At 43.5% G+C, this 11,953-nt stretch overlaps 1 protein-coding gene across 1 annotated transcript in view; it reads right to left on the bottom strand.

The window, feature by feature from the left end:
* Positions 1-1,968: 1,968 nt before the first annotated feature.
* Positions 1,969-11,953, bottom strand: part of PCSK2 (proprotein convertase subtilisin/kexin type 2) — a 113,227-nt gene continuing 103,242 nt past the window's right edge. The window contains exons 9-12 of the mRNA XM_033142899.1: positions 9,987-10,202; positions 7,664-7,764; positions 6,130-6,357; positions 1,969-2,643 (exon numbers count right to left, since the gene is read on the bottom strand). Coding sequence (XP_032998790.1) covers positions 2,157-2,643; positions 6,130-6,357; positions 7,664-7,764; positions 9,987-10,202 — 1,032 coding nt within the window. The 3' untranslated portion in view covers positions 1,969-2,156. The remainder of the gene's footprint in view (positions 2,644-6,129; positions 6,358-7,663; positions 7,765-9,986; positions 10,203-11,953) is intronic.

Here is an 11,953-nt window from a genome sequence, read left to right as displayed (position 1 = left end):
CAGAAACACCGTTTCCCTTCCCGCCGCAGAGGTACCTATTTATCTACTTGCACTGGCATGCTTTTGAACTGCTAGGTTGGCAGGAGCTGGGACAGAGCAATGGGAGCTCACCCTGTTGCGGGGATTCAAACCGAAGACCTTCTTATTGGCCCACAGCCCCATACAGATGTAGAACCGGAGTACCTCAACACCACCCTCTCTGCACCATTCTGGAGCTTTTGTGGAGTGGGCAGTGGCGGACCTACATTTTTGGGGCTCTGAAGCTTGAACTGTTATGGAGCCCTCCTTGCAACCAGCAACGAGGTCTGGGTAACCATTGTTATCTTCTTCATTGAGGTTGTTTCTTGGCAGATCACCAAACCTTTACAACATCTGTGCTACTGAGTCTCAAACTTTGGGATTGTTGAAATATATACAAAAAAATAATTAATTTATGTTGTGCGACTTAAATTGGGTCTACTAGACTCAAAGTTTTTAAGCAATGTGGACTAAAGTTGCTTCTGAGGCCCCTCCAGGATTAGGGGCCCTGAAGCTTAAGGTTCATCATTTTCATAGTAGACCTGCTCCTGGGATTGGGATGGCTTCATAGTTACTCAGCAGTTTCAATCTGACAGCAATTTTGCTTCAAAACTCCCCACTTTGCTCCAATCAATGTGATTATTCTAGAGACAGTTGCTTAATGATTGTGGCTTCTCTTTATTGCACATGCCTTCCTCCCTTCTTCCTAGGAAACTATTCAAAATGCTAGTCTTAAAGGCATTGAGTTGTATTGATATTGGCGATCTTTTGCACAACCTGATCTACCCAAGAGAGCTATGATGAAGCAGGAGAAGACATTTATTCTTTACCAGCCCTGCCCCTCAAATGCAGATGGATGGATTTCTCCAGCTGACAGTGCCACTAAAATACATACAAGGATCTGGGAGGAGAATAAGGATTGGGAAACATATTAGAACTCTGGCTTTGTCCTCAGGTTCCAAACTTTTTTTCCAGTGAATATTCAAAAGTAAGTCCCACTGAGTGTAATGGGACTTAGTCTCGGGAAATCAAGTAGTTGTACCTTGGATCCCTAACATTTTGGTAACCGGATGTTTTGGCTCCCGAACGCCACAAACCCGAAAGTGAATGTTCCAGTTTGTGAACGTTCTTTGGAACCAAACGTTCAACGGAGGTTCCATGGCTTCTGATTGACTATAGGAGCTTCCTGCAGCCATTCAGAAGCCATGCTTTGGTTTCCAAACGTTTTGGAAGTAGGACAGACTTCCAGAACGGATTCCATTCAACTTCCAGGGTACAACTGTACCGGAGTCTTAAGTGCAAAATAGCATAAGGCAGGACCTACACTCTGTAACCTCCTTCAGCTTATGAATCTGTTTTGTTTTGTTTTTGGAACATGTATTGGAACATATATTGGGCCCAACTACGCTATTCACACTTTTTTAAATAAAAAAAAGCATGCTTAAATTACCCACTTTGGGGGGGAAGGAAACAAAGCCACCATGAGGCCCCAACCAGCACCTTTGAGGGCAAATGTTTCTCAGCAGAAAATTGCTATGGGTCCCCAATCTGAATCAGAACCTCACCATTGCTATTCCTCTCAGTCAAAAGTGGTGAATTAAAGCATGCTATTCTTTTTTAAAAAAGCACGAACAATATTGCAGGTAATTTGGTCCTGTGACAACTGGTTTTGTTTTGCCACAATTACAGCTGCCATGGCAGTATTTCAGCAAGTCAGAACTGCCTGTTTTGAACATTCAGCTATCTAAGCAGATAAATAAAATGCCAAGTGATATGTTCTCTGCAAAAACAGTAAGAGGAAAAGGGTCACAGCTTGGTTGGTTGGATACATTTCACATGACATGTGAAACCCCAAATCAAAGATAGTTTAGTTACAGTCATTCACACTTACAAAGTAATTGGCAGATAATAATAATAATAATAATAATAATAATAATAATAATAATAATAATAATAATAATAATATATTTGTGGCTCAGAATTCAAAAGTTTTCACTGTAATTAAGTTATACAATGCAGATAATTGGGGCGGGGGAACCAGGGAGTTAGGATAATGTTCTAAAGACAATAACTGGAATATGCCTAATGTTTAGGGAAGGAAATGGGGGAAAGGATGCTGTCTGACATGCAAAGCAGAGCTAGTTCTTGTTCAATATACTCTTCAAGCTTCTCTCTACAGCTTCATCTAATTCTTCTTCCAACTCTTCCTTCTTGGACATGGCCAATTTAGACTGGTAATCTTTTACTATTTGGTCTATGTAGGGTGCACTTTGAGTTCCGTGTAGCATTAATGTCCACTCCTTGAGGACTCCCTTCTGAGGCAGGAGACCAACAAACCCAACTTCCAGAACCCAAGTACCCCTGGGGTCTTCTCCCCAAGAATGTGTTGTCATGAAAGGCCATTTGTCGAAGCCCACCTTGGAATCATCATCTCTGGGACGCCGACTCAGCAAAATGGATTTCGTCCCCATCGGGGATGTCATGTTGACATTCAAGTCCCCTCTCCTGGTAGAGTTCACTGTTATGACGGCCTGGACGTGTTCAAGGTAACGGACGAAGTTCTCCTTCCCCTCGCAAGCATCAGTCGTAAGAGTCAGAACCAACTTGCCACTGGATGGTATTTTCCTGGGGTGTACAAATAAATGAAATGGTTTTGAATGCCATGTTTTTCGTAGCACGTCTGTTTACCAGAACATATTCAGTACAGTTTTGTGCATGAATACAGAAAGTATTTCAACAAGATCATTATCAACCAGAGAGTGGCACATTTCCATATAGCTAATGGTTAAATGTTGGTTTTTTAAGACTTCAAAACAGATGAGGTTATGTAATGAAAGGGAATATAATTCCTCCTCCCATACTGGGGCATGGCTCTTGCCAACCCCTAAAAGTCATCCATGAATCTTTGACTTTGATTCAGCTACCCACCCTACACACACACACACACACACACACTGTGGGTGTGGGTGGTTGTCATCTTTGGAACAGGTTTTAGCCCCCTAGCCTAGCCTAGCACCATGGGCCAAAGTCTGGGTACAGTTGTGGGATTGTGTCACCGGCCTGACTGGTTGTCAGAATGCTTGGTATGTGTGTGTGTTGTAGGATAATTAATTTTGCCATTTGCTTTCTCAAAACTTACTTAATAAATTTTCTTGTTTCCAGACATAGCACCCTAGGTGGCTAACCCAAAAAAGCAAGAAAACAGAGATAGATGGCTGATAGATGTAGGCCAATAAGATTTAAAAAAAACTTATTCAAATCAAACAGCAATAAAATACCAGAGAGAGAGACCACATTGAAATATTTGAAGATGAGCCATAAATATATCAGGTCAGCTTGACAAGACTGAGGCATGATGGCAAATGGTCATTAGAGGTGAGGCTATTTAATTCATCCTTAGTGCCTGGTGAGCACTGAAACCACCATGATGGTTTATTAGGACAAGCCTGTGCAATAACTTTCCTTCTTCCCACTTAGGGAAAAACATTGCTTGTATGTTTCGTTGTCAATGATGTAATCACACAATCAAATTTGGTTTGCGACCTGGAACCATAATGTAACCATGCTTAATATAGGATCCCTGATTGGTTGAAATCAGGACTCCCTGGTCCTGAATGAGGTAACTGTGCCCCTGAAGGACCAGGTGCACAGCCTGGGAGACATTTTGGACTCACAGCTGTCCATGGAGGCGCAGGTTAATTCTGTGTCCAGGGCAGCTGACTGGGAGTGGCCACCAAGACAATATGACACTGGTCCTGAAAAACCTACATTGGCTCCCAGTACAATTCCAAGCACAATTCAAAGTGTTGGGGCTGACCTTTAAAGCCCTAAATGGCCTCGGTCCAGTATACCTGAAGGTGCGCCTCCACCCCCTTCGTTCAGCCTGGACACTGAGGTCCAGTGCTGTTGGCCTTCTGGCGGTTCCCTCCCTGTGAGAAGTGAGGTTACAGGGAACCAGGCAGAGGGCTTTCTTGGTAGTGATGCCCACCCTGTGGAACACCCTTCCATCAGATGTCAAGGAAATAAACAACTATCTGACTTTTAGAAGACATCTGAAGGCAGCCCTGTTTAGGGAAGTTTTTAATGCTTGATTGCTTGATTGCTTTTTATTAATAATAATATTCTGTTGGGAGCTGCCCAGAGTGGCTGGGGAAACCCAGCCGGATGGGTGGGGTATAAATAATAAATGATGATGATGATGCAATAATGAAGTGGGAGGGAGGGAGGGAAGGAGATACAGAGCAGCATCAGATCACAAAAAAACAATAGCTGAGAACAGATGTGGGAAAATGAATGTCAAGGGGGAATGTAAGCTTTCCCTGCCACATGGGGGATGTTTTCATCCTCTGTCCCACCTCACAAAATGACACTCTACACATCAGAAGCAGAACCACTTGAAAACTCAGCACAACTCTAATTCTTACTATTGTAAACTTAAGGGCACATCTTTAACAGTTCTTACTTTCATAATATACATGGAAACCCCTAATGAATTCTATATAAATAAAATAAAGTAGCATGCTAATCAAACTTTTGCAAACCATTAACAGCTTCATTCTAGAGCTAGATCTCTTTTGTTTCCTATAAAGCACAACCACTTTGGGAAATAACACTGAAAAGGTGAATTGCAGCTGTTAGAGGCATAAATTGTCCATCATTAGGTTAGTATTTCAAATAACTCAATTGAACTTTAGCTGTTGCAGTCAATTAGCATTAATTGATTTGCTTGTTGACTCATTCTGTTTACTGCATGAGGATAATCAGAAAATAATTGGACTGCCTGGCCCTTAATTGGAGATTTAGCGAACACTGAGCAAACAAAATATTTAGTGCTGCGATGGTACAGCATTCAAACACCTTGTATGGCGTTCTTTGAAGTGTTTTGGAGTTATCACCAAATGGCATAATAAATCAATGAAGGATCTAATGAGGTAGGCCCTGTGATCCATTGCCCCCTGTAAAAGAGTCCCAGGGGCCCTTGGATGCATCAGACGTTAAAAAGAGAGGCCTCAGAGTGGGAGATCTACAGTTCCTTCCCCCACAACTGCAGAAACATCTACAGCCCTGGCATGTGAGCTTGTCATGGGCCCCGATCCAGCACTAGTCTCAGGCAACTATTAGTTTATCACCACTGCTTAGCCACCCTGAGTGGTACATGCACACCAGGTCAGGACGGAGATCTTTATATAAATGATGTTGCCAACATTTCAATTTACGGGGCTGAAAACACATACTGTTCCATCTTGAAATGTTCAACTGTTTTATGGATTGGGTTATCTTAGTATGTTCTTGTCCAGCTCAGAAAGCAAACTGAGCATTTGGGCATGTGCTGTGAGCAATGAGCTCTGAGTCAGGTAGTTTTCCATGTTGCCTCAGCACTCCATAGGGAAAGCAAGTTCTTGACAAAATCTTCAGGCATAAGAAACAACTGGGCATGTTGTTTCCAGGGCACCTGTTGCTTTTACTGAGTGCTAAGGTGCCCTGGAAAAGTACATGTCCCTGGGGACTGGGGCACTGCAGTTTCAGTGCAAAGAGGAGAGGAGAGGAGGCTCCACAGAAATGCTTCCCAGTTGCTGCTTCTGCTTCTGCTTCTGTTGCTACAGCCACTGTCGCCATCAGTTTAAAAGCTGCCCTTTGAAACTGATATGGCAGAAAGTATTAAAGACATAAAAGTATGATATGCATAAAATGTAATGTTTGTATGCATTGTGTTTGAAAGCACTTTGCAAAGATAGGTTTGCGTTAGGCACGGGAGGTTTCACTCTGGCGAATGCGGAAGAAAAGGTTGGATGTTTCTGTTAAATCCCAGAAGCCCGAACTGCAAATCTGCAGAACAAGCAAGTTACTTAGGCATCAGGAAACTGCCTTATGTTTTGTCTGCCACCTGACAACCCTGGTTTCATACCTGAAGAAAACTGTCATGTAACTCAAAACCTCGTTACAATATCCACTCCCTTCAAAACAGCTAAAGGTGTCTTCTGAACCACTTTGGACAATATTTTTTGTTCCGAGACAATATGGCAGGTAAGCTTATATTCTGTAGTGACACAATCCCGCCGATTATAGCGAGGCTACACCTGAACTGAGCCCCTCATGTTTGTTATCACTTACTGAGGCTCTTGTATCGACCCACCAACACAGTGAAATCTTTCTGGAACTGTCTTCCAGTCTTTAGCCATCTTAACCATTGCCCCAGCATCAAGGACGCCATAGCCGAACAGGTGGTTGAATTCTAGGCCAACACCGTTTCTTCGCCAGTGGTGAACCTCGTCATGAAGTTGATTCCTTTTGGAGGTGAGCACTGTCAAATGCTGCATGTCTCTCCATGTCAAATCCAGGCTGCAAGAGAGCAATACGGTAAGAGATGAAATCTCTAGGAACGGCTTTTAAGCTCTCTTAATCAATGAAAAACTCCCAGAGAGCTGTCTGGAGAAATCCACAAGTAATATGTTATGTTTATGAGAATCACAGAGGTAATATGTTATATGTTTATGAGGATCACAGAGAGGTGAGCAAGCTTTGGAGATCATCAGATCTGCCCCTGAATATCTGCTGGCTCTCATATTTCCACAAGGACAGCAGGCATTGCTTTTGCATCCCAGAATGCCTTGCTGCAACCTAAGGTCCTTTTTGCACCAAGCATAGCACTGTTCCATTATTACCAGCCATGGCATGAGCAGTGGGACAGAGGTGGGGAGTCCCTCTCCCAACATGGACCTGGCTAATGCTTACTCGGATGGGGCTAGGGTCAAGCAGGGGCCCGGCCAGGACCCTGAAGTTGTACCAAGAGCAACAAGTTGGTGATGAGAAAGGAATGATCATTCCATCTGGCAAGCTGGATTTCATGCCCTGGCAGAACAATTGACATTGTGTGACATTGAATTCAACATCATGCTATGGTTTTAAAAAGGGGTGGGGGGTGGGACCACTGGACAGTTAAGTCCAGTCAAATGAGACTATGTAGTTGCAGCACTTATCTCACTTTCAGGCCAAGGGAGCCACTGTTTCTCCACAGACAGCTTTCTAGGTCATGTGGCCAGCATGACTAAACCGCTTCTGGCACAACAGAACATCATGACGGAAACCAGAGCACTTGGAAATGCCATTTCCCTTCCTGCCACAGTGGTACTTACTTATCTACTTGCACTGGCATGTGTTTTTTCGAACTGCTAGGTTGGCAGGCGCTAGGACAGAGTAACAGGAGATCACTCTGTTGTGGGGATTCGAACCGCCGACCTTCAGATTGGCAAGCCCAAGAGGCTTAGTGGTTTAGAACATAGTGCCACCCACATCCCTGCACATCATACGATGACACTCATTCCATCAGGACAAGCATTTCAGCTTTCCTAATGGAAATTTGCATTTATTTATATGCATCACCAACATATGCAAATTTCATGCAAATCTGTGTTGTCTGGTTTGATGATGCATAAATGGCCAGGGGGAAAAAAAGAGCAACAGAAGATGGTGAGGAAGATGCCGAGTGCATTTACATTAGTAAAATTAATACCTATTCAAGAATAAGCCATTTAATGTAACATGGAATTTTGCGTTTTGGCTCATGCAGCTTAAGAGGTTTGTTTATAGCCATAAATAGGAGTAATTTAAATTCGTAACAGTATAATTGATGGCTGTTTTCACTCACTTTGCCTCCAGTGCCAGTGCAAACACTCCTGCAGCCTCTGGTGCGGCTGCAGATGTTCCAGAGTGGCGCAGAGTACAGTTGCCATATAAATCTGTCGTAGCCTGCAACAAGAATATAGAAAAATTAACCTGGGGGAGGGAGAACATTCCATTCTCCTACAAGCTGGATAGGCAGAAGAAAATGGTATGAAATGTTTTTGCTTAAAGGGGGGGGGGGTTATTTTAATATACTTCAGTTCTTTTCATTTAAAGAACAGCAGCAGAAAGTTAAAATATATATTTTTTAAAAAAAATAGGAAAATGTAATTAACCAGTAAATGATAACCATTTCAGATTCATTCACCAGTTATTCAAAATTCAGTTAGATTATTTGCTTAATAACAGAGACACTGAGGTTCCCACTAGGAGACTAGAGGGTGGGGTGGGGAGGGGAGGCCATGTTTGCTCATTTCCCTTTCCCCCTGAAGACCCCAGTGCTAGCTCTCATACAGTTCCAGAGGGTCCCCCAACGCAATATGAACTCTGGATCCAACCCATCAGGAGCCAACCTAGGGCTATCAATTTCCATTGGCTCACCATCGTAGAAGGCTGAGAAGCTTTCTGTAACACAGTCACTAAAGGTTAACTATAAGCCACTAACAACAACAACAACAACAAATGACACAGAATAACACTTCAAACATTAAAAACTTCCCTAAACAGGGCTGCCTTCAGATCACTTCTAAAAGTCAGATAGTTGTGTATTTCCTTGACATCTGGTAGGAGGGTGTTGCACAGAGCAGGCACCACTACCGAGAATGCCCTCTGCCTGGTTCCCTGTAACCTCACTTCTTGCAGGGAGGGGACTGCCAGAAGACCCTCAGCACTGGAACGATGGGGGTGGAGATGCTCCTTCAGGTATACTGGACCAAGGCCGTTTAGGACTTTAAAGGTCAGCACCAACACTATGAATTGTGCTCAGAAACTTACTGGGAGCCAATGTAGGTCTTTCAAACCGGTGTTATGTGGTCTCGGCAGCCACTCCTAGTCACCAGTCTAGCTGCCGCATTCTGGATTAGTTGTAGTTTCCGAGTCACCTTCAAAGGTAGCCCCACATAGAGCACATTGCAGTAGTCCAAGCGAGAGATAACTAGAGCATGCACCACTCTGGCGAGACAGTCTGCGGGCAGGTAGGGTCTCAGCCAGCGTACCAGATGGAGCTGGTAGACCGTTGCCTTGGACACAGAATTGACCTGCGCCTCCATGGACAGCTGTGAGTCCAAAATGATTCCCAGGCTGTGCATCTGGTCCTTCAGGGGCACAGTTACCCCATTCAGGCCCAGGGAGTCCTCACACCAGCTCACTGCCTATCCCCCAAAAACAGTACTTCTGTCTTGTCAGGATTCAGCCTCAACCTGTTAGCCGTCATCCATCCTCCAACTGCCAATTTGATGGTCTGGATGCCACGTCAAGCTGTGTTTCAGGAACAATGGAAGTGAACATTTTGAACTCCTTGCAGCTGCACAGGAAGGCAGGAGGCAGGCTGCAGCTTCTTCATGTCATGCTAAGCTATGGTTTCTATGATTTTAATGATTGATTGATTGATTGATTGATTGGATTTCTATACCACCCTTCATCCAAGGATCACAGAGCGGTTTTCAATATAAAGTACAAAAATATACACCATAGTAACAAACAAAAAAGAATAACTCCCTGCTCCCACAGTTTAAAAGGCTAAATGCGGCCAAAGCATACCTTTCCAGGCCAGTTTTCCTATAATGAGTCAGTTTTGCAATGATCATAAAAGCAACATAGTCCCAGTCTTCTTACGACCATGTCAATGAAAACATTTTCAGTTACACCAGTTACCATGGGATTATCACTGAAGGCTGATCCCAAGGAAGTTTTTTTTTCTTTTTTCGGCTGGGCAAAAAGTAAAAGTTGGTTTCACCAGATAATAAACATGAAATCGTGTTTTCTGTTTTGTTTTTAAGATACTTCCAAATCAGAACTCACTAGGTCATTTTGAAAATATGGTTTGCCGCTACATGGTGAAGTCTGAACAATGGTAAACTGAACAAGACCAGGGTATAACTTGAGACGAAATATACCGAGAAGTTTGTCTATCTTAGGTCAGGCCTAAACAGGGTAAAAGCTGTTTCAAAACCACTTTTCTCTCCAGGTCCTCTAGGGGTTAAATATCTGCTCTAGTCATTAGATGCTTGCTAGGAACATTTAGCAAGGCCCAGCTGCTCAAAAGATGTAAAGGGGCGTTCCTTCTTGGAAAGGAAGACCCCCTAATGTTGTGAAAAGACAACACTACAATTTGTGATTTCTCTACTTACCACACCAGCTTCGGGATTTCTCTTCCTCCCATTGCTAAAAGTAGAAGCCAAGGTTGAGGAGCAGCTTTCATCATACAAAGCCGTCCGGCCGTCGTTAATAGCCGAATTGATGGAGATGGTCCACATGCTTGATGCATAACCGTCACAGTTGCAGTCATCATAGCTTCCTCCATCTCCAGAGGCCCACACATAGATGCTTCCCTTGCCGCCTCGGCCCTGTGGGAAAGGGGAACTCAGACTTGAACTCAGACTTGTCAGGTTCAGGCTATATACATAGGCTTATGTTATTGTGGAGCTATATTGTGGACACGGGTGGTGCAGTGGTCTAAACCATTGAGCCTCTTGGGCTTGCTGATCAGAAGGTCAGCAGTTCAAATCCCCGCAACGGGGTGAGCTTCCGTTGCTCTGTCCCAGCTCCTGCCAACCTAGCAGTTTGAAAGCATGGCAGTGCAAGTAGATAAATAGGTACCGCTGCAGCAGGAAGGTAAACAGTGTTTCTGTGTGCTCTGGTTTCCATCACGGCATCCCAATACGCCAGAAGTGGTTTATTCATGCTAGCCACATGACCCATGTGAAAGCGAGATGAGTGCCACAACCCCATAGTCGCCTTTGACTGGACTTAACCGTCCAGGGGTCCTTTACCTTTTTTACCTTTTGTATTAATATGGGAAAATGCAGATAAATTCACAGCTACCCAAAGTGACAAGTGCATTGAGTCCTAACACACCTTTGTTTGGGGCAAATCACAGCCATTATTTTGTGCTCAGGATGTTCCCCTTTAAATCTCTATTTTCTCAGTACACAAAAGAATTTCCCAGCAGTTAATAAGACACACATGAGAGAGAATCGATTCCAGGGATAATAGGAAGAGTGTTTTGTTGTGATGGACACAAGTCCACTTAACCTGCTCAGCCCTTTGGTTATCTGGCAGTCAGGCGCAATTAGAGAGTTTATGCTCGAAAGCATCCCTGACTTGTTAAGAAGGCTGAGTAGCTTTGACACACACATGTCTGTTTTGAAAAAGAAAAGAGATGTGATAAAATAACTCTACAATAGACCAGGAGTGGGGAGCTGGATCTGGCTGCCCATCTATTAGCAATCTGACTTCATGCTGATGTTTGCTGGCCTATTTTCATCCACACATTGAAATTCAACTATGTTGGGTGAGTGACACTTTGAAGCTGTGACAATCAGCTGATCATCAAGGCTTCACAGCCCAACTGACAGCTCTATGCAAGCACTGATGATCAGCTGTAACTAAGCCTGCAGCCAGACGTTCCCCAGTGTTGCAAAAGACAAAAATGATGGGGCTCTTTAAACTAGGAGGGGTCCCACAAGGTCTGAGGGACAGTGGACCACCCCCCTGCTGAAAAAGTTTGCTGACCCCTGCTGTAAAGCATGTATGTTCAAATATTTCTCGCTGTCTGGTTTCTGTGACCATTCACCAAACTTTCCGGTCACAGCTTGCATTAGGTTGCCGCTGGACTTGAAACATATATAAATAATTTTGGGTTGATGTGTAGAGAAACTGCATTGAGTTCAACAACACTTAATCCCAGGTGAGTGTGTAGAGAACTGCCATATGAATTCATTTTCATCCTTGCTTCTCAGTGACTTATTCAGTCACTTGCATAGTTCTATGACATTGCTATTCATATTTCCCTACTGCATTTTTGTTCACCTTCTAACAATGACAAATCCAGTTGCTCATAACTACATATAAAGGAAAATGAGAACAGCCATTTATATTGGGTTTTTCCTTCCACTGGAGAACCCAATTACAATGCCTTGATTAGAACATAAATTCTTAATACTTCCCTCCAGGCAATTTCCACCTTTGCAGAATTTTTTTGTGTGCCTTAGGCACAGCCATGTTACTAAGGCAATATAACATTCACTGGCAATGCAGGAAGGAAGGTACAGATGACATATTGCAAATTGTGATGAAGCTCAGACCACAGCCTTAG

Source organism: Lacerta agilis, chromosome 3 (assembly GCF_009819535.1).
Source record: "Lacerta agilis isolate rLacAgi1 chromosome 3, rLacAgi1.pri, whole genome shotgun sequence".
In the NCBI taxonomy this organism is placed as follows: domain Eukaryota; kingdom Metazoa; phylum Chordata; class Lepidosauria; order Squamata; family Lacertidae; genus Lacerta; species Lacerta agilis.
The sequence above is the reverse complement of the archived record's forward strand: the minus strand, read 5'-3'. Positions and strand labels throughout refer to the sequence as shown.